The 23,734-nt window shown below is 39.7% G+C and overlaps 1 protein-coding gene across 2 annotated transcripts in view; it reads right to left on the reverse strand.

Annotated features, from left to right (window-relative positions):
* The window catches only part of NBAS (NBAS subunit of NRZ tethering complex), a 329,480-nt gene that overhangs the window by 227,731 nt on the left and 78,015 nt on the right, over positions 1-23,734 (reverse strand). For both annotated transcript variants that reach the window (XM_005891040.3, XM_070379139.1), the window contains 9 exons: positions 17,918-17,981; positions 13,755-13,948; positions 12,243-12,497; positions 11,397-11,522; positions 8,384-8,535; positions 7,300-7,440; positions 6,965-7,043; positions 3,528-3,632; positions 3,018-3,154 (listed from right to left, as the gene is read on the reverse strand). In XM_005891040.3, the coding sequence (XP_005891102.2) occupies positions 3,018-3,154; positions 3,528-3,632; positions 6,965-7,043; positions 7,300-7,440; positions 8,384-8,535; positions 11,397-11,522; positions 12,243-12,497; positions 13,755-13,948; positions 17,918-17,981 (1,253 nt within the window). The remainder of the gene's footprint in view (positions 1-3,017; positions 3,155-3,527; positions 3,633-6,964; positions 7,044-7,299; positions 7,441-8,383; positions 8,536-11,396; positions 11,523-12,242; positions 12,498-13,754; positions 13,949-17,917; positions 17,982-23,734) is intronic.

Consider the following 23,734-nt stretch of genomic DNA (forward strand, 5'->3'; position numbering starts at 1 on the left):
GTAGAGGCAAAGGGAAAGAGGGGTTGAGAAAGGTGTTTTGAAGAGGGAGTCTTTGAGTACAAAACACAGAAGGAAGTAAGAGGCTGAGTCATATGGAGACCCAGGAGAAGGGCACCCCACACAGGGGAACAATGACCTTGAAAAACCCTGAGGAGGGAGCAGGCCTCACAAGTTCAGGAGACAGTCAGTGCACCAGAGTGAACCGCCACTCCGTGTTTGGGAGCCATACATTTTGAGCTCAGTGACTGGTTTCCAATCAATTCAATGGATAATTAAAGAGTCATTACTACTTGCAAAATACAAGTTGGGGGGCTCAAGGGAAGATAAAGCAGGATGAAATGCAGGCTCTGCCACTGAGCAATGCGTACGCTAAAAGACAAAGAAGGCATGCACAAAGAAAGTTCTACAGCTGTTCAGGGCAGTAAACAAGAAAGTAGCAAGATCATTTCACAAGCTGGCAAACATTGTTAACTGAGGAGAAAGGAAAAAAGGCTGCAGATTTAGAGTCTTTTCAACTCATCTCCTCCTCAGTTTGAAAGCATGATGCTGTTAGCAGGAACTTCTGTTTGTGCATAAAGCATATGTGATGTAAAGCACATGTGATGATTCCTGCTGAAGACGAACTGTGTTCAGTCATGTCAAAACCCCAACTACAGCCCCAGGCATGTGGAAGGGGCTCAGTCAACATTCCAACAAACAGACACTTAGTGTCCACCTGACCCAATGCTTCCAAGTGATTTGAAAAGGTATTGAATACCAAATCCTCAAAGAATGTATTTCCTAAAAGGGAAATAAGTCTCAAGTTGCATTTTATGAATCTACATGTCCATTAGCTCAGTTGGTAAAGAATCTGCCTGCAATGCAGGAGACCAGAGTTCGATCCCTGGGTTAGGAAGATCCCCTGGAGAAGGAAATGGCAACCCATTCCAGTATTCTTGCCTGGAGAATCCCAAGGACAGAGGAGCCTAGCAGGCTACAGTCCATGGGGTTGCAAGAGTCAGGCACAACTTAGCGACTAAACCACCACCACCACGTGTCCATTAGAGTAAAACTTGAACTAGGATTAAAGACTGCAAGCTTCAGCTATGGGCTAAAACAGCAATTGAATCTTTAAGGCATTGGGAGTCTTGGTGAAACTTGCAACCCCTTCAGGACATCCTTTAATCTTTTCTGTAAATGGAGCAAACAACTTTAGAGAACCCACTAGACAAACACCTAGACCCTGGAAATTGAAAACTCAGGAAAACACGGCCTCTGCCTTAGAGTGAGTTTAAGGCTGGATGTTTATTAAAGAAGAGAACAGGGGGCAGAAAAGCAGTAATAATGATGACTGGTTATAATACAACATAAAAAGTGCTATAAGAATGGACAAAAGCATTATGAGAATATACAGAAAGGACTAATTAATGAAACCTCACAGAAGCTATACCTCAAACATAACTGTAATTTTGCTTTGCAGTTATATAAAATTATAAGGAGACAGAAACATTACTATTAAAACCTATTGTTCTTCCTCCTTCTAACTATAGCAAAAATATACTCAAGGTGAAAAGACTTGACAAACAGATTAACAACAACAACAAAATCTTTATTTTCTCATTATGTTTAAAATGAATATAATTTAAGGACTCAAGAAATCAGTCTTTTCAAAGTTTGTCTAAGCAACACATCCCACAAGAAAGATTCAAAATAATATCTAATTATTCTCTGCTGCAATGATATACCTGAGCTATTATTACAATTTAAATCAGTTATGGCAGGAACTATAGGCATTCAAAAACAATACATAACACTGGGCACAGAGAAGGCAATGGCACCCCACTCCAGTACTCTTGCCTGGAAAATCCCATGGATGGAGGAGCCTGGTGGGCTGCAGTCCATGGGGTCGCTACTGAATTGGACACGACTGAGAGACTTCACTTTCACTTTTCACTTTCATGCATTGGAGAAGGAAATGGCAACCCACTCCAGTGTTCTTGCCTGGAGAATCCCAGGGACGGGGGAGCCTGGTGGGCTGCCGTCTATGGGGTTGCACAGAGTTGGACAACTGAAGCGACTTAGCAGCAGCAGCAGCAACACTGGGCATTGTAAAACTATTCTGCAATCCAATTCTGAAATTTTAGTTTAAAATCAAATGTTTATCTAAACACTCATCAGAAGACAATGCCAAAAAATGCATTCAAATCTAAGAAGAAATTACCTTTTGAAAAAACTTTTAAGATAATGACCCATTCTCTATACTAACAATTTACAGTAGAAAAATGTCATTACCATTCAGATTAGATCTATTTTGCAAATAGGCAAAAAATAATTATATTCTGAAATATTTATAAATACATATTTATAAAATGCATTTATTTATCACCATTCAGATCTAAAAGAAATTGTTTGAAAATAAATAGTACATCCCAAGGTTTTCCTTTCTGTTCACTTTTATCATAATACAGAATTACATTTTTAGTACTAATAGAAACACAAAATAGGGAGTTTATAACTTCTATTTTTTAGAGCTTACTGACCTAACTCTAACATAGATTCAAATCCTGGCTGCACTTAAGCAGGACCACCAGAACATTCCTGGGTCCCCTGGAGTCCATGGGGTCGCTACTGAATTGGACACGACTGAGCGACTTCACTTTCACTTTTCACTGGACCTACTAAATGTTGTCAGAACTACATTTCAACTTCTAAAAGATAAACTAATTTAAACAGATACTGTTATCCTAAAAACTACTCTCAACCATAAAACAGTACATACTGAGTATACAGCAATAAAACTATGAGTCTTCCTCTCTTTTTTTTCAGTAGCAGGAGACTTTCAAGGAGAAAAAAAGAAAGTAAAGTTCATGTTCCTTAAGTTAAAGTGGTCTTGTTACGCTGACACATTTGAATCACTTTAAAATAATTTAGAAATAATTTTATAATCAGAAAAAAGTTTAAGTAGATTATAATTTTTTTTAATATTTAGCATAAAACAAAAATTCTCATTTAAAAAATAAAGTGAACAGAGTGCATACCAAGCTTCAGGCAGCAAAGCAGAATACTGGTGTGGTGATGTGGTCTCTGGGAAGTTGGAAAGAATCGCCAGGCGGTGAGGAAGCAGGTCAGACCCATGGTAAGTGAACAGAATTTCCAGGGCCTGCACATTACTCTCCTGTACAGAAGGCAAGGGTACACTTCTAAATTGAACCTTAGAAATAAATAAGTGACCTTGTATGACAACATCAAAACCTTACAATTAGCTTTTTTTAATGCAGTTCTGATATGAAGTGGTTTGAAATATTCCTTATATTTTTCAGGTCTGTATCACATTTCTCAATCTAGTGCTCTAAAAATTATTTTTTAAAGTCTTGAATGATGAAAAAAATATTTTTAACATGACTCTATTTTCTCTACATTTATTACTATTACAATTTTTTAAAAAGGAAATGTAATGATATATGCACACATAGTAACATTAACAGCATGGCTCAAAGACTTGAAAGTGTTAATAACTATAATTGTTTCAGTCACAAACAAGAAATTACCCGAGCATAAGTTCTTGCTGAGAGAACAATATTCTGACTTCTGAACTTCTTAAAGAATTCAGCATCGTATCTCTGTCCAGATGCATGAGGTACTCCAAGGATTTCCTGAGGGGAAGCCATGATTTTATGAAAAGGCTTTTAAACGTGGGTGACAAGACTATGCTAAAAACCGTTACAGCTCTGCTTACCTAAATAAATACGGTCTAAATTAAACTCTCAACTGTTAACTAAAGTACTACATCTGCACTCTTGCCTTTATTTGGAAAATGGCTGTATTTATAAATGCTGTTCATTTTTTTTTAATCCAGAAGTAAATGAAATAGGCTATGAAATTAATTATAGGAGGACAACCCAAATTCACCACCTGGTAAAAACAAGGAAGCAAGAGTTACACACGGATGTGTACCATGAGCACCTGCCACATCTGTGTGCAACTCTGGACTAACTCTACTACTGCTGGAGTGATCCATGTGAATTGCAGATGAAACGACTCATTCTTTAATCAGATAGTTATTAGGTGTCAATTATGTGCTAGGGGCACTGTGACAGACAGTGCTGATACCGTGAACCATACACCCTCCCTGCTCTCCTAGGAGCTCTAAAATCGAGTCGGGAAGACAAACGGCAATAGGAACAGGTAATGCCCAACACATAGGAAGGGTGTCAACACACAGGAAGGCCTCCCTGTGGGCAGCGAAGCTGAAACACTGAGGACAGAGAGGAGCCAGCCACGGCGGCGGCAACGTAGGTCTCCCCACCGCAGCAGATGACTTCAGGCTCATGTCTCTCGTGTTAATGCTAAACCCCAGATGACTGCCTTCAGTGCAGGAGACCCAGGTTCAGTCCCTGGGTCGGGAAGATCCCCTGGAGAAGGCAATGGCAATCCACTCCAGTATTCTTGCCTGGAGAATCCCATGGACAGAGGAGCCTGGTGGACTACAGTCCACGGGGTCAAAAAGAGTCGGGACACAACTGAGCGACTAACACTTTCTTTCATTTTCACTTTTCCAGATACCTAGCATGCTGCCTTTCACAGAGTAAATAACCAATAATATTTGTTAACTGCATTAACCTAGTGAGATAGGAAAAGAAGGAAGAAAAAGGATGTTCACAGGAGGCTCTTGCTTCCTACTGATTTAGACAAAATACTTACCTTCTTAAAGCCTCACATCCATAAAATTGAGAGGATACATCACCTTCCTCAAAGGGTTGTCAAGAAATAACCTGAATTAAGTACATAAGACACTGGCTAACAAACAGAAGTCCTCAACAAATCTGTTCATATTTTTAAGGTATTCCCATACCTACTGGTTTCCTCAACAAATCTTTCTTCCTAATCTCCTCAACAAGCCAGGTCTTGTACGGAGCATTGCGGGATACTGCAGCAAGTAAGACAAGGCCACTACCCTTATGGAGCATCCATGCTCGCGTCTCCTACCTGGTAGTCCTATAGCCCCCTAAGCCACCCTTCCTTTTTTTAAGGACTAGTTGAATACCACTTTCTACATAAGAATATTCTCGGACATCCCCAGGGAAAATTTAATGTTTTTCTCCATTATGCTCCATCAATTCTTCATAGCTTCATTATCATCACTTACTGCCCATATAATGAGGACTCCACAAGGATTATCCCTTGTTCATCTCTCTATGTCCAGCACTGGCATGACATCTGGTGTAAAATAGGCACTCTTGTAAAATTTAAATGAATCCATTTTAATCTCATTTATCACAGTAATAAAATAAGCCACGCCTTGCGATTAAAATGCAACACCTACCTCTACCATGATCTAGCTGGTTAGCTGTTACATTAGAATATCTTCATTTCTAAGTTTTAATGGCCAAATTCATCAACTTCACCTACTTTTAAAAAGCTCAGCTTAATTCTCTTTTTGTGGGCTCAACAAATACTTTAAATGTCACTATTACCATGTAATAATAAATGTACTTACTACTATCAAATAGGAAATAGTGATTCAATAACTAAAGAATAAAAACAGAAAATTAACTGGATAATGAAACTCTGAACATTTTATGGAACTTTTTAAAGATCTCATCAGTGAAACTAAAACTAAGTATAAAAAATAATAAACTATAGCTGTACCAGCATCAGCAATTTTATATATTACCTCTAAATATCATAGAACTCAGAATAATAAAGGAATATGCTTTAAAATAATATGACCAGCCAACAGTCAAGCTAGTTGTACTACAGATAAAACTATTAGAAATGTTTTGTAACTTGTTTGTATGAAATGATATATAAATGATATAAAATTACCATGCTTTCTAAAAGACATAGAAATAGTTCTCTTGTCACTAGTATTTTGTTTGAAAATATTTGTTCTATTTACTGATGGAGAATCAAGTGCTTTTCTTTGCCTACAGGCATCAGGAGTACTAAGTATCTCCACTGTTCTGGGGCCATGTATCACATTACTACACATGGCATGTACTGCGATCCTATTATGTGCCCGTACCAAGAGTCAAGGTATGCCCCTAAAAGGGAGGTTCAGACAGACGAAGGAAGCAACCTGCAAATGCAGTCAAACTTCAGAGGTGAGAAAGTGTAAATGAAAGTATTAACTGTGAAACCCTGTCGACTCTCTTTCGACCCGTGTGGACTATAACCTGCCAAGCCCCTCTGTCCATGGAATTCTCCAAGTAAGAATACTGGAGCAAGCAGCCACTCCCTTCTCCAGGAGATCTTTCTAACCCAGGGATCGAACTTGGGTCTCCTGCACTGAAGGTCAACTCTTTACCATCTGAGTCACCAGGGAAGCCCTTCAAAAGGTGAGAAATTTATACTAAATCCTGGGTAACGTGAACTATGAGGGTCACATGAAAAGCAATCTAAACTATGTATATTTTGTGAAATGCTTCTCACACCTCTAACAAATCTGACAGGACAGGGCACTACTGAAATGTCCAACATGGGACATTTGTGTTTGCTGCCCTGAAGAAACAATTTTGAAGTTTGCTCTAAGTTCAAGTGTCTAATTTTGGCCATCATTAGGATCGAAGTTTAGCCAACTAAATTCAAGACATTAATAAATCATTAAAATAAAGCAGGTCATAATATTCATATTAGGATTATTAAACCCCAGTGGATACTGAATTTGCTACTATAGACAGCTATCTACCATAACCAAAAGTTTAAATGTAAAATAAAAATAAATGAAAAGGATTGTAAATCTAGGAAACACAAATGCTGAAATAACACACACATTTCTACTCCCTAGACTAACAAAGCAACTTCTGGCCTCTCACAAATCCCTAATTTTTAGCAAAAATGATATACAAGAGAATGTGCTTCTGTGCAAATTTTTCCCACATAAATAGTTCTAAAGACCAGGAATATCCCACAGGATAGGCAGCCACAGCATGTGTAATGACAGATGGAATGAACATAATTGCTTTGATTAAAACCACTCCTTTACCTCATATGTTGCAAGCCGATCTAAGTAGGTTAATAATTTCAGTCTACAACGGCAAAGTTCCTTTTGTTCCAGCGTTAACCTGTTTTGAAAAACTGTATTAGGTCACTTATATTTACCTGGAAGCACATTTCTCTATGATCTAAAATAGAATAAAAATGATCAATATTCCATTAAGCCCCAAACTCATGGGACAACACACAAAAGTACAAGGGCACAATACTAAATGCATTTGACTTGAGCTGCAGAAATAATGCAGAGCAGTTATCACTAGTAAGGAACACACTCAGATCACTGTTTTAAAGAAATTACCAAATGAACAGTAATATATCATTTACTTTGAAAAGTTCACTAATTTAAGTAGTTCTCGTCTCTTTTTGAGCTCCTTCTCCTTTTTCTTCTCGGCAGGTTCTTCTTCAGGTGGGGAAAGCTCCTCATAGGAGATATTGTCAATGTCCATCTCACCAGGGAGTGTAAATCTGTGAGGAAAAAAAGAAAACTCAAATTTCTTTGGAGTGTGTTTTCTTTATATATATATATATATATTTCATATAGTGAAGAAGTACTTTTCCCTACTTTGATTTTATTAAGTTGGTTTCTGCAGAAACAGAAATAACCAACCGTTTAAAAGAAAGATTTGGCTATACGTTATAACCAAAGTGATTCTCTCATTTATATCCATGAGGTGGGCAAGAAGTCATCTGTAATCATCACATGTAGAAACTCTGAATACCAAGAAAATGAAAGCTGCTTAGGAAAACATGGGAGGTTACATTATTGCAATGTGAAACAGCCTATGAAGAAAATGTTGCCCAGAATTTATAATGTGAATCACTTCTATTTAAGGTCTTAAAATGGTAATGAAGGCTGGTTTCATTTAAATTACTTATCAAACACACCATCACATTTATATACCATGGATATAATCTTCCAAATGCCTGATGAACAGCAGCCCCTGTCAAATAACTTGATTATTGTTATTAACTGACATTTGTATGGTGCTTAAAAGTTTATGAGGTGGTTTCACAAGATAAATAATTTAATTAAGATAATGCTCTGAGGAAGGATACAACGATACAGATAAAGAAAGTGAATGAAACTCAGGATTGCCTACGGTGGTTCATTTGACCAGTAAGCAAGCCCAGGTATGCATCACCTTAAATCCACAGCTTAGACACTGCCAGTATTCAATAAATGTATGTAGAATTTGCTCTTTTCTCAGCATCAAGCTATCATATGTAAACATATTTCACTCAGAAGAAAGAAAACTGTGACCTCAGATTAAAAAAAGCATTAGTCAAATCAACTGCTCCATTGCACAGTAACCTAAATAAAGAAAAGTTGACCCTTTCCAATGTCTCAGTTTTAAAAGTTTTTACAAAGTCACCTTCACTTTTGAATCCAAATCTTTCTGTAACCAACCTGCCATCATCTGCTCCTTTCCCTATGGCTAAAAGGGCCTCCAGGTCTGTGCCTTTTAATCCATATTGAAGCAGTTCCTTGGCAGCATCCACATTTTCAGGAACTCTTTCCAAACACTCGTGAAGAACCCAGGATCGTTTCTTTATTTTACTCTGGACACAGAGAAAATAAAAAGCAGAGGCATTAAAAAACCCATGACATCTGACAGCACCTGAGAACTGCCTTCCAGAATCACAGCTAGCTACCTAAGAACTTGGCCACAGGCAGCTGCTGGAGCACCTCACCATTAAAAAGCTTTTTTCCTAATGGTGATTAAAACTGAATATAGGGAATATGATTCCACCTGCTTTCCTTCTTCTAATGAAACACACTGAAACACAAAACTCAGATGACTTTTTTTTGGAAACATAGATCTTCCAAATTTTTTAGTTGTTCTTTAGTTTGCATTTGGGCTGTATGAAAGAACAGAAAATAAAAAAGTAAGACAAGATTTATCCTACTGTGACAAACATGTTTAACCTTGAAACAAAACTAATGTTTTGTTTAGTACCTCAAAGTTCTGTATTTACTTGGCCATGAGCTGTACCCCAAAGCACAGACGATGATTCAATCATGAAGAATCACGCCATGCTGTTCTCTGGGAAGACCAAGGGCCATTCTTCCCTCCCAACAGCTTTCTCTGACTCCATTTGAAATCCCTGACTTGCTCTCTTCCTTGAGTCTCTGTGGATACAAATTTAGAGTAAAATCTGGCTCATACCCTTTATGTTCCTTTACACATTCTCTCGTATCAATTCTTTCCTCAGGAGTGTCTGAATTCACATCTCCTTCTCCATGTCTGTGGCCTCCATACCAGTCCATGTCATCAACACATAACACCCTGGAAAGGTTTCCCACTTGAGCCCAAATCAGTATCTACCTAATCATAGGCCCCAGTGTCCACTATCACGGAATATCACATCCAACAGACTGGTTTACTTACAGACCCCATTTATTCACCCAAGAGATATTTGCTGAGTACCGTCTGTGTGCCATGAAAATACAGCAATGCATAAGACAGATTAGTCACCAGCCTTCTGAGTCAAGCTCATTTTCCCTTAATTTGCTCATACCACTGGTCCCATTAACAATGCCTTCATCTCTTCTAACTCTACTTTGAATCCTTTCCAATCCCTGCCCCAAACATCTTCCTATATAAAGACTTCCATAGCAGAGTCTAACATTATTGCTACCTTCACTGGGTTCCCATAGCATTTGTCTGCAATCACTTGTATGGTCAAAGTACGTTAGGCATGAAGCTTGTCTTCTCAGTAAGATTAAAAGCTCCCTAAAAGCAAGGCCATATTTATGCCACTCCAGTACCCCTTCACCATCTCTGGCATAGAGCTTCTACTCTGTACTTCCTATCTATTTTGCTGAATTAAGCATTTCCCCCAATTAAAAAAAAAAAGTACATGATTTATCTCTTCAACATCTGTCAACTCCATCAGAGACCAAAACTGCCTTTTACTGTGTTACAGGAAAGGCCATTAAGTGAATATACATGAACTCATGAGCTCACTGTCCTGAGTCACAAAAGAAGGAAGAAAGATAAAATAGGTTAGGTGTTCTGATATTCTAAAGAAAACACAAGCAACTTTGTCTTCTCCCTTTATTTCAATATCCTTCATGCTCTCTTATCTCTAATATCATATTTGTATTAACAGTTTATCTTTCTGTTTGGTTTAAAGCATCAATGTCTTACATACAACTTTTTCAGATTGTTTTTTTTAATTACTCAGGTACATAAATTTAGGGAAAACAATTACCACGAAAATTTCCCAACATTTCTTAGAATATTTCTAAATGTAAACATATTTTCCTTCCTAAATGAGAAGTCCTAAAAATAGGAATGCGTTCAACTACTTCTTACAAACGGACCAAGGATCCAAATTAACAAGCTGCATAGGAACTGTAACTGTGGTAACGTGGTAGTAAGGAGGATACAGTTGTAGAATTTAAGCAAAAAGAATTTAAGCAAAAAGCTGCCTCTCAGCTTCAAAAGCATTCTTCAAAGCTAGCTAAGAGACAGAAACAGCATCTCCCATTTGGGGCCGACATGATACTAAGCTTTGTCAACAGAGGGTGCTGCAGGGGGCAGGCCCTGCAGAGGAAGAACCTCTCCTGTGTCTGGGTAGCCAGCACTGCCAGCAGGGACCATCTTGCGATGCTTTCTGCCAGCTTCCTCTTTCAGAGGACAACTTCCCACTTAGCATCGACTGCACTCCCATGGACAGACTCCTCCCCAGTGAACCTCCCAGACACCTGAATGGGAAGCTTCCTAAACTAGGCTTGCCTGTACTCCAGGGGGAATTTTTTTCTGTTCCATCCTGGCCATGGTTCCTTATCTACCAGTCTTCTTGCTAGTGGGGGCGTTTCCTACTTACCAGCCTCCAGCTGATCACCACCTCCCCTCTGAGTTTTCTACCTCCTTGGAAACATTCCCTTCAGCCCCAGGTTATTCCTTAGAGTTATCTTTGCCCTCATATACTTAATGTCTCGTTACCAGAAAATAATTCTCTGTATTAAAACTGTCTCTCTTCAAATTCCTGTGTGGTTCCTGACTCTTGACAGGACCCTGACTCATGGCAGTGAACTGAGGTGACTGAGGTAGATGAAGGGAAAGAGTTAGGCCAAGACCAGGTACTTGGCTGGTTTATCACGGAATATTCATACACAGGTCTTTGGTACCAACAATCCAGCTGCAGAGCCAACAGAACCTGGAAACAAGGTAATTTTTCCAGGTTGAATAAAACGCTTCACAAAGAAAAGTCATCAGTGAAAAGTACTCCAATATGAAGCCCTACAGCCATGAGATAGTCCTTTAAGTACGAACCTTACCTTCTTCAGGGGATCTTCCCAACCCAGAGATTGAACCCAGTTCTCCTGCATTGCAGGCAGATCCCTTACCATCTAAGCCACCAGGGGAAGAGCTATGACTCTCACTACATGTTATCAAACTATGTAAACATACCAAGTAATTCTGAATTGAAGCAATGTTGACCGCTGACTTCCTCCACTGCCTCTGGTACACCAGGTCAGTGTCCAGGCCGTAGGTCTGAGCCAGGGACAAGGCTTCCTCATACTCTTCACTTTCGATCTTTGGACAAGGAAATGGAACAGGAATGTGATGTTACTGAGCTGTCGCAGTGTCACGATGATGGCAGAATGAATGGCAAGAGTGGAGGTCACGCACTCTTAACCACCCCCACGTGCCCTGTTGTGGCACCGGAAGCTCACAAACATGATGAGGGCCAGACAGATCAACATCTATTTAAGCACTTTACCAGAAAAATGAGAAACAGAGGTAAAGTGCCCGTGCTTACAGAGTAAAACAGCAAAGCCAGCACAAACAGGGCAACAGCCAGAGTCCTTTGCCAGGACTCCTCTCCTGACACTGCAGCACAGACACATGCAGTACTCAGTGCTGATCGAATCTGATTCCCAGGCAAACCCCCGACTAGAAATCCAGCCTGCAAGTTCTTCCCTCCCCAGCTGCAGTCTGAGCAGACAGCTGTCCTCGGCACAGAGGAGGTGAGAGCCAAAGGCCACAAGAAGTGGAGTGAAAACCTGGGCAGAGCCACCAAGGGGACAATGGTCCAGGTGAGCTCACCTCCCATCCACCGCTTTTGTGTGACCGCTCAGGCACAAGTAGTCACAAAGAGCAGCAGCATTTTCAGAAGCTTTATCATACTCATGTTTGCAACATACTGATACAACAATCCCTCTTTCAATTTCTTCCTTTATTAAAAAAATAGTGTTTTTCTCAACAGAATCGTAACTGAATCTGTGACCATGCACAGTAACAGGACACCCTCACCTTCCTCTGGTAGAGCTCCTCTGGGGTCGTGGACCGCAGGCTCACCAGGCGGTAGTTTTTAGTAATGGTTCGCGGGCGTTTCCGGGGCGGTGCGAACCGTTCCATCTCGGTCACTAAGTACAGGCCCTGTTTTATATAGCCAAAGTAGCGAGTCTTGGCAGAGATTTCCTGATCAGAATCCGAATCCTCTTCTTCGTCATCTTCTCCCGCCCTCGTCTCCAAACGAGATCGTTTGGGGGCAAGTTTAATCTCGCACTGAATTGAAAAAGATGTTAAATGAACAGTGAGGAACTAAAGACAAGATTTTAGAACTAATAGAAAAAGCATTTTAATTCTACTCTGGTTTGATGCATTACATCAGTGGTGTGATTAAGACTAAGCATGGAATTCAAAGGAACCCAACAACAAACTCTATATACATCAACAACTCCAGAAATATGTGCACAAGTCACTGGTTCCAAATCTCTAAAACTAAAGCTTGCTTTAATAACAGGTTATTAATATGGTCTGGTACAATGTATGCTTGGTAATTATTTTAGGGAAATAAAGGAGAATGTTAATTTCTTTCTTTTGATATTTTTGTACCTGCTGTGAAAAGATGATGTGTTTCAATCCATTTAGCAAATGAACATGAAGGTATTTATTTGCTCTACCAAGAATAGCTACCCTTCTGCCCAACTTTTAAACAATATCTGAAGCTGCACAAAGTTTTGAGTCTGAAGGCTGCCTGCTAAAGATAACCTTCATTCCAAACTTAACAGAGTTGACTTGGATTTTAAAACATGATTTTCTTTAAAGAACATCTTGAGAATCAGTACCAAACTTACAGGTAAAAAAAAAAATTGTCAAATTGCATTGAAGTGAAAACTACTGAAGGTCATTAACTTGGAAATAAAATAAGAGTTTTAAATGACCAAAACATAACTTTAAAATACTACACTCATCTCAAATTTTTTTGACATGATAAACAAGTATTTTTTAACAGAAGAACCAAAAGTTTTAAGTTGTCATATTTCACAGAAATAGGCTAAAGACTGTATTTCTTTGGTAGTAATATTATTTATGTTTTTAAATAACTAATCTGGGTGGGGGGGTAGTCTATCATGTCCATTAGGGAAAAGTGCTTTGTAGAAAACAAAATGACTAAAAATGTTTTTCTTTCTTATACAAATGTAATTTTTTAAACTGACTAAACAATAGATTTTTTTATACTGCACTCAAGCTGATTCCAATAACGAACTTTTAGTTTTAAAAGATAAGATTAAATAATGGGATACTCAAAATTAAAAATCAGACATTTAAATTTCTTTTGTAATACACATTAGTAGTGAGTAGGCTTAGTCACTCAGTCACGTCTGACTCTTTGCAATCCCATAGACTGTAGCCCGCCAGGCTTCTCTGTCCATGGGATTCTCCAGGCAAGAATACTAGAGTGGGTTGCCACGCCCTTCTCCAGAGGATCTTCCCAACTACTCTCAAACACACTTGTTGCTTTAAAAAGGAAAGAATTACCTCCAAACTTAAAAACCCCCCATCATGGGTAGCGGTGACTTGAGGCGACGGTTCAAACCATTCACATGATTTTCCCAGTAAATTTTTCAAAGTTTTCACTGATGAAACAGTCAAAGCACCAGAGCAGCGAGCCAAAATCACTGCGCTGTCCACCCACCAATTCACATCTATCAGTGGGTAAAAGGACTCCTTATCTAATGGGGGGAAAAGTAAATGAACAGAAATTCATCAATCAATGCAGGTTACATACAACACACTTAGTCCAATAATCAATTTTAAAAACCTATTTGAGCCCTAAAGGTATGACAAATACTAAGAATAAAATGTAAGTCGTCACTCAGATTTTGACTCAAATTTAAGACTGCTGTTTAGTCTCTTAGTCATGTCCAACCCTTTTGTGACCCCCATGAACTGTAGCCCACCAGGCTCCTCTGTCCATGGGATTTTCTAGGCAAGAATACTGGTGTGGTTACCATTTCCTCCTGCAGGGGAATCTTCCCAAGCCAGGGATCAAACCCATGTCTCCTGCACTGCAGCAGATCTTTACCACTGAGCCACCAGGGAAGTTCAATATAAGATACAAAGTGGTAATTTATTTAACAAAAATCTGAATGCCACCGATATGCCAAAGTCCAAAGTTTTATATTAAGGCCTTTCTGCTCAAAAAATGAAAAACATTCACAGACATATCACCATTTTCAACATACAAAAGATAAATAAAAGATAAACTGATAAATGGCAGGTTTAAGGAAGGACGCCGACCTTCCTCTGGAGCAGGTCTTAAGATCTTCATGTGGGAGGTGCCCTCTCTACACCTGGAGAAAAGGTGCATCCTTATCTCCAAAGACAGAGGAAGGCAGGGAAAAACAGACAGACAAGCTGCTAAGTCTTATCCTGAGCTCAGAACCTATGTCCTGTCAAGGTTTTCCACACCTTCCCACTCTTCATCCAACCTAGTATAACACTGATCAGGTTTAACTTCCTCAGGTCTTCATTTCCTTGTGAAGGCGCCCATGTCCCTAAAACATAGTAAGTAAAAGTGCATGCTTTTTTCCTTATTAATCGGTTCTTTGTTACTCCAATTTACTGGGTCTTAGTTGATTTCAGAATCTAGTAGGGTAGAAGGAAAAAGAATTTTTCTCCCTACATTTGCAACTGGAGCTTCCCAGGTGACACCAGTGGTAAAGAATCTGCCTACCAATGCAAAAGACATAAGAGACGAGTGTTCGATCCCTGGGTCGGGAAGATCCCCTGAAGAAGTGCACAGCAACCCACTCCAGTATTCATGCCTGGAAAATTCCACGGGCAAAGGAGCCTGGTGGGCTATAGTCCATGGGGCCCGCAAAGAGTTGGACACGACTGAGCGACTGAGCACACACACCCACAGCTATTCAGAAAGAGGAAAACACATTCAAGACCAGTAAAGAAATGGGTGGGGTGGGGGGAGATAAAAATGAATTGTGGTTCACCAAACTGAGGCATTCAAAAGGAAATAGTGTGATATTTATTCTGATTTTATTGCCCTTCACATACCTTACTTGTTCCACTGACAATCTGATGAGGTTTAAAGGTAATACATAAAACAGTAAACCATAAACTTTAAAATATATGTAAACATTGGAGCAAAATGGGTTAGTGGAATTCCCTGGTGGCCCAGTGGTTAGAACCCAGTGCCTTCACTGCCCTGACCTGGGTTTGATCTCTGGCTGGGGAACAAAGATCCCAGAAGTCATGAAGCTTGGCCAAGTAAAAAATAAAATAGGAAATGAACTCTATTAGAATAATCCATTATTTTAATTAAAAAATAATGACTATAATAACTCAACATCTTCTTCCTATTTAAGCCTAAAGCAATCTATATAAATAAGGAATTCCAAGAAAACATGAAAATCAATGTTCCTCAGCTTACAGCTTAACATAAAGGGGGATGAAAAAGAGCAAATCATTTAAATATACTGTCAATCTTCTGCTTTGACAAATTGTTTTCTCAAAAATGTTTTTCTAAATGAGTATTTTGGATGATTATTTAACAAAAGTGAATATATGAACAAGACAGATGATATAAATGAATCAATACTTTTAAGCTATTTAAACGTAATTAGAAGCATAATTTAATAAAGATTTTGAAGCCTGGTAACTATGATTCATTTTATAGGAGACACTTAAAAATTCAGAAGTATTGAACTAGGGGAGTTTCACCAGAAAAAAAAAAAGAACTGATTAGTCAAACTCTTTATTTTTAAATTTCTGTTTTCAGTTTTCATCTACCAATTAAATAATCACTGCTGCTGCTGCTGCTAAGTCACTTCAGTCGTGTCCGATTCTCTGTGACCCCATAGACAGCAGCCACCAGGCTCCCCCGTCCCTGGGATTCTCCAGGCAAGAACACTGGAGTGGGTTGCCATTTCCTTCTCCAATGCAAGAAAGTGAAAAGTGAAAATGAAGTCACCCAGTCGTGTCCGACTCTTGGCGACCCCATGGATTGCAGCCCACCAGGCTCCTCCGTCCATGAGATTTTCCAGGTAAGAGTACTGGAGTAGGGTGCCACTGCCATCTAATTAACTGTAAATAATGCAGGCTTTATTTATTTATAAAACATTGCTCATTACTAAAAAATAATAATTTAGACATGGGAAATATATGAAAAAAAAAATCCCTCCAATCTCTCATTACTTACTATCTACCACATGCTCAGCCCGGCCTCAGCAATAACTGCTCAGTTTCCCCTTTGAGAAATCCCTTTCTGCGATCTCCTGCACACTTATTTACAAAGGACCACACGTATGACCTGTGAACTTGCCGTCTCTATGCTGGCTTGAGGTAGGAGAGCCATGCTGCCTGACACAGCTGACTTGGCCTTGGGAAAACATGAAATAGTAACACCTGGGCAGCAGGAAGTTGGATCTGTTGCCTTGTCCCCATTCTACAAAATCTTAGTGCTCCCTCCAAAGTGAAGCAGAATTATCTAGAGACTTTTATATGCAGGGTGACAGAATATGCCACCCCAAAATATGCCACTTTGGCGTAAGGATTATTTCGGGCTGGAGGCAAGGAAGAAGCAGCAGATACAAGAAAAGTTCTCTGTCCTCTATTTGCCTAAAAGTAGGACATAAATTTTGGTTTTCCTGATGGTTCAGTGGAAAAGAATCCGCCTGCCAATGCAGGAGACGTGGGTTCAGTTCCTGGGTCTGGAAGATCCGCTGGAGGAGGAAATGGCAACCCACTCCAGTATTCTTGCCTGGAAAATCCCATGGATGGAGGAGTCTGGCTGGATACAGTCCATGGGGTGACAGTTGGACACGACTTCACAACTAAACACCAGCAACAAAGGACATAAATGTACAAAGTTGTTCTCTTTACCCTCTGCCAGGAGGAACAAGAGTTCATGATTGGAGACAAATTTCAACTCTTATGAGGCCAGAGACAGCACCAAAGGAATCTACATCACAAACTAGTGCTTATATCCCATTACTTTCCCCACGTATTTGCCACTCCTAGAAACTCCAGCCTACAGCCACACCACCCTCAACACTCCCGATCTTGTCTGTTCTTGGAAGCTAAACAGGGTCCGGCCTGGTTAGTACATTGGAAGCACTGATGTTGAAGTTGAAACTCCAATACTTCGGCCACCTGATGCGAAGAACAGACTCATCTGAAAAGACCCTGATGCTGGGAAAAATTGAAGGCAGGAGGAGAAGGGGACAACAGAGGATGAGATGGCTGGATGACATCACCGACTTAATGGACATGAGTTTGAACAAGCTCCAGGAGTTAGTGATGGACAGGGAAGTGCTGTAATCCACGGGGTCACAAAGAGTCGGACACGACTGAGCAACTGAACTGAACTGAGAAATCCCAACTACTTTTCCTTTGTCTTCACACTTCTCTAGAAACTGTTTCTTTGATGCTATATAAGCCCAATTTCCAATCAACCCTCTGAGTTACTCCATGTATCAACTCACAGTACACACTAACAAACTTCTGCTTATTGATCTTATTAATCTATCTTTTGTCAACCCCATTTTATAAGGTCCCAGCCAGAGAACCTAGAATAGTAGAAAGAAAAAGAATTTTCTTCCCCCTACATATTCTTTATCATATGTACCTTTACTAAAGATGAAGAGTCTCTTAAGGTTTTAATTACTATACATCATACAACTCACCTTTGATTTTTTTTCTCTTCTCAGTAGAGAGTCTCCAATCAGGATTAAGGTCATCATAGCCTGGCTGAATTTGAAACACAGGCACATAAATTCTTTGTTCAACAAGGTAAGAAAATTATAAGAACATCATCAAGAACTTTGGACTGTTTCAACAGAAAAGAGAAATGATGCTTTCCTTTGATCTTAGTGACACCTAGTTGAAATATCTTTCCAAGATCTTGAAGAGCAATTGTTCGTACACTGAAGATGCACACGTGCAAGTACTGTGACTCAATTTAATGAAGAAAATAGCAAGAACAATGACAGCAGGAATGTAATTCATACAAATGAAAGGAGACTACACTAACAATTCTGTGCATGTGCGCAGACACACACACACACGCATACTGGGAGGAGAACAGCCATGCTGTTGTGAATAAAACACTGGCCTGGATGGAAATGCTACCCTGCTCATAAGCTGAGCAACCCTTCAGGCCTCAGCTCCTATAGCTCTGAGGTTGGACCCCACAACTTTTGTGTTAATCCCACTTCCAACTTTCTATGACTGAATATCTACTAAATCAAAATATATATATATATAACCAGGCAATCCTCAAATTCAATATATGCATTGTCTAATCTCATGGCAAGACAATGTCATGCCCGTTTTTGTGAACGTCAGGACACATCACTATCTCTCAAACATAACAAAACAACCGAGATTAAGCCACTGTCTGACATTTCCCAGGCCCGCTGTTAATTCCATAACCTCCAGAATCACAATAGTATGGGGGGCGGGGGCGGACAACAAAATATCAGCTGGGGGTTATCTGAAATCTTAAGCCTAAAAAAAAGTGAGGCTCTCCTTATGTCAATATGTGCTTTTTCATCTAATGCAAGAGAATAAGCCTGTATGCTTCATTACCAAATTATCAGTGGCTAATACGTTACAGTATTGAGACCGGCATTCTTTTCCACAGCCTGAGTACCTTCTGCTCTCCTCTACTGTGACAAGTCACTATGAGTGGTCCCTGAGAACAGAAGATATACTTCTTATCAGAAAAAAAAAAAAGTTGTCATATAAGGCGAAGAGTTGACTCATTGGAAAAGACTCTGATGCTGGGAGGGGTTGGGGGCAGGAGGAGAAGGGGACGACAGAGGATGAGATGGCTGGATGGTATCACCGACTCGATGGACGTGAGTCTGAGTGAACTCCGGGAGTTGGTGATGGACAGGGAGGCCTGGCGTGCTGCGATTCATGGGGTCGCAAAGAGTCGGACATGACTGAGCGACTGATCTGATCTGATCTGATACTAGGGAAAGAAATGGATTGTCCTAGATTACTTAATCAAAAAAAAAAAAAGATTAAGTTTCAAAAAATTAAAATAAGGTATGTACTACAGAAAATAATCAACTAAATTAAGATCATTATCTGACCATTTATAAGGCACCTTAGAAGCTTTCAATGCCTCCGAATCAGCAGCTGCACCTCCATGACAGCACAGGTGCCCGCCAGCATCTGTTTATGTGATGCCACGGAAGCCTCCCACTTACATTCTAGAGGACACAAGGGCAGTATGGAGCAACACTTCCAAACTTTAAGCCCCACAAATAACAATAATTATGATTCAGCTTTGGGTAAATTAAAAGATGTACAGATTACAGAGAAATTTAACAAGAACTCTTGTGAGAAAAGAAGCCATCTCGTTGGCAGAAATATTTTCAGAACTCAAAGCATTTTTCAATTCTTTCAGAATTCAGAGATGAGCCAGAGGACCATGAACGAGTAGTACAGAGTCAAAAGAGCCAAGCTCCACACTCTGGGACCAGGCTGTTCCATGGAGACTGTTTAAACAACAGGTGTCTCCTCTTGTGAAACCCACGCTAAAAACAAGGTGAAGATCTCTTCCCCTGCCTCCAGGTCTGTGTCTGTGGTGCCTGTACTCCCACCCTCTGTCAGGGCCCACCTGTCACAGCAGCTAAATGCTGAATGAGGGAATGAACTCATCAATCTTTTGGATCACTGAGTTCTAACTAGGATGGCTAAGTTATAGAAAAATTAAGTTGGCATAGTACAAATATTCCCACGGCTCCTCAAACGTGTGGTTTCTTCTGATATTTAGCCAATGAACACTGTGTGCTTACACTGTGAAAAGAAAAAAATCAGACATTACAGGCCCCATACTCAAGGATATAACTAATAAATGGGTATAAATAACTATAACCCAAGGTCAAATTTGGTAACTGCCCCAAAAAAGACCTACAGATAAGAGTGCTAGGGGTCCTCAAAGGATGAAGAGACGATTTTGGATACAGGCTTCAGGAAGATGAGGGCTTCCCAGGCGGTGCAAGGGTAAAGAACCCACCTGCCACTGTGGGAGAGGCAAGACCCGCATTCAGTCCCTGGGTTGAGAAGATCCCCTGGAGAAGCAAATGACAACCCACTTCGGTATTCTTGCCTGTAAAATTCCGTGGACAAAGGAGCCTGGTGGACTACAGTCCATGGGGGGAGGGCGGGTGGCAGGAGTTCGCAGAGAGTCAGACACCACTGAGCACGCACACGTACATTGAGAAAGATAAAGGGAGGTGAAGAGGAACAAAGAAAGCCTGATGCTGCTGTATACATTTCTAGCTGGATAAGACTTGGATGTGGAAAATGGACGGAGGACCACATTCCAGTCACAGAACACAGCATGCAGAGGACACAGGTAGGGAAATACTAGCCTTATTCAGGAAAAAAAAAAAAAAAAAAAGTACAAGACAACAGGCATCCTATTCTAATTCTACGCATTCCTTTTGTTTGGGGGGTTTGTGGGGAGAAGAGGATTAATGAGATCATTTTTTCATTGAGCTGATACGAACATAACATAAAATTAACCACTTTTAAACAAATAATTTAGTGCTATTTAGTACATTCACAGTGTTCTGCCACCTCCATCTAGTTCCAAAACCTTTTTATCATTTCAAAATAAAACCGCTTAGTCATTGCACCTTTGCTTCGCTTTTCCCTTCTCCCCAGCCATCAACAATTTTACCCTCTGATTGTGCGGATTTACCTATTCTGGATATTTTGTATAAATGGGTTCAAACAATAGGTAACCTTGTGTGTCTGGCTTCTTTTGATTATAATAATGTTCCCAAGATTGACCTAAGAATTCACATTCTTTCCTTTTATATGGTTGCATAATATTCTATCACATGTATATACCACAATTTGTTTGTTCATCCTTCTATTAATAGACATTTGGCTTATTTCCAACTTGTGGCTGCTGTGAACATGTATGAAAATGTACTGTGTCTGAGTACCTGTTTTAAATTCTTTGAGGTATATATATAATTGTATCTTTATCTTAGGAGTACATAGCAATTCAGTCTACATGTCTGAACTAAGCATTCAACTTTACAATATGTGGGAGTTTGATAGAATTATCTGTACAGTATATTTAAGAAAGAAGAGCAAACAAAATCCCAAACTTAACTCTGCCTCAGGCAGAGGTGACCTGCCAGACCATTATCCTGATGGCTTGTCCCTCACCACTTTCTAAGGTGACATTCCCACTGCTCCCCTCGTACTATTCAAACTGGCCCAAACTTACCACCCTAGAACCCCAAGGACTTTATCTGTGAGAACCATGGTCTGGCTCTGCTTTACAGCATCTGACACAAACTCCGGAGGCTGTTGTTTTGAGGACAGGATCACCAAGCTCCCAAGACCTCTACGAAAGTACAGAGTTGGCACTCACTCCCAGTACTGTGTTGATATGTTCTGAGAAGCAACCTCCATATCATTCTTCCCTGTATGACATGCTACCATATGCCTGAAAACAGCCTAGGAGGATGCCCCAAGAATACAGTTACAGATTTCGTACAGAAAGGCTATTGTGGCTAATGCATTAGGCTTAAATCTGTCTTCTCAGATTTAAGGATTTTATTTGTTGACTTCTTTTTTAATGGCTTGAAGCTAAACATAACAAAGACCCTGTCATCATAGCATGAAAGTAACCTTTAAATGTTTATTCATTCCACAAACATTTATCAGTATTTAACATGCCAAGCCCTCTGTTAGATCTCAGGAAAGAAATATGTGTTCAGTGTCTCTTCTCAAAGAACTGACAGTCTAGTGAAGCTGTGAAAACAGCTGTGGGTAAGATCCCGATTAATCACAAGAACTATCATCTTCCCACTTATCCTTCACTGATTCATCCCCTTCACAAAATTACTCCAGCACCTACTACGTGTCAAAGAGAAAATAAAATCAAATGGAAATGGTAAGTCTTATATCTACTACATCTAAGGAAGCACAAACAAGTAATAAAACTTCAGAGAAAAATTAAGGCCAAAAATGAGATGTCAATATATAAACATAACATATGGGAAATGTTGGAAATGAAAATCACTTTGGCAATTTTACTATATATTCTAAACATGAACAAAACTTAATACAGATTTCTAGCCAGATGGATTTTCATATTGACAATGAAAGCCAAAGTATTTAATCAACTGAAAACTGGATAGAAGTAAATCAGAATAGACATTTCCAAACTATCTTTAATCATTAGATTTTACAGAGAAAACACTCATTCAAATAAAGCATAGTATTATGAAAACTAATAAAGTATTGCTTGAATAAAGGCCCAGACAAGCTGAATTCACAATTTGGTAAAAGACTTTAAGTCCGTATCAGGCAAGAGAAACATTAATTTTTTTCTTGGGCAACATTCAAGGTAAAGCTGTAAGCTGACTACATGGGATTCCCAGGCGGCGCTAGAGGCAAAGGACCTGCCTGCCAATGCAAGAGACACAGGAGACACGGGTTCAATCCCTGAGTCAGGAAGATCCCCTGAAGGAGGGCATGGTAACCCCCTCTAGTATTCTTGCCTGGAGAATCTCCCATGGACAGAGGAGCCTGATGGACTACAGTCCATGGAGTCTCAAAGAGTGAGAGTCAAACACGACTGAAGCAACTTAGCACACACATACTTTCTCTATATATTTAAGATTGTTTGATGTGGACCATTTTTAAAGTCTTCATTGAACTTGTTACAATACTGCTTCTATTTTACGTTCTGGTTTTTTGGCTGTGAGGCATATGGGATCTTAGCTCCCCATCCAGAGAACTGAATCCACACTCCCTGTATTGGAAGGTGAAGCCTTAAGTCCCTATATACCGTATACACCATTTAGTATATAAGGTCTTATATACTACAGTATACGTTGGCCACCTGATACAAAGAAATGACTCACTGCAAAAGACCCTGATGCTGGGAAAGAGTGAAGGCAGGAGAAGGGGACGACAGAGGATGAGATGGTTGGAAGGCATCACCGACTTGTCGGACATGAGTTTGAGCAAGCTCCAGGAGTTGGTGATGGACAGGGAAGCCTGGCGTGCTGCAGTCCACGGGGTCGCAAAGAGTCGGACACGACTGAGTGCCTGAACTGAACTAATACATATATAAGTGTATATATAGTACATATATAAGTATATAGTACTTATAAGTATATATACTTTAGTACACTGTAGGTGAACAGTATACTAGTCTTATGCTTTAGTATAAGTCCCCATATACTATATACACTAAGTCTCCATACCTTACATGCACCATTTTAAACTAATTGGCTGTCCATTTCTTTCCCAGAGAAGCCGCAAAGAAATCCAAAGCCTGCCCTAACCTGGCCCAAGGTCACTCAACTATTGCTGGACAAATGAAAAAAGAGCAGCTGTTGGAAGTGTTTTTCAGTTGTTTAAGCATTTTTCAATATTTTCAGTCAGGGATGAATATACAAAATAACACCACATATTTGGTAAGTGACAATATGAAAAAGTCCAAGAGTGAAAGT

Source organism: Bos mutus, chromosome 11, assembly GCF_027580195.1.
Source record: "Bos mutus isolate GX-2022 chromosome 11, NWIPB_WYAK_1.1, whole genome shotgun sequence".
Taxonomy (NCBI): Eukaryota; Metazoa; Chordata; class Mammalia; order Artiodactyla; family Bovidae; genus Bos; species Bos mutus.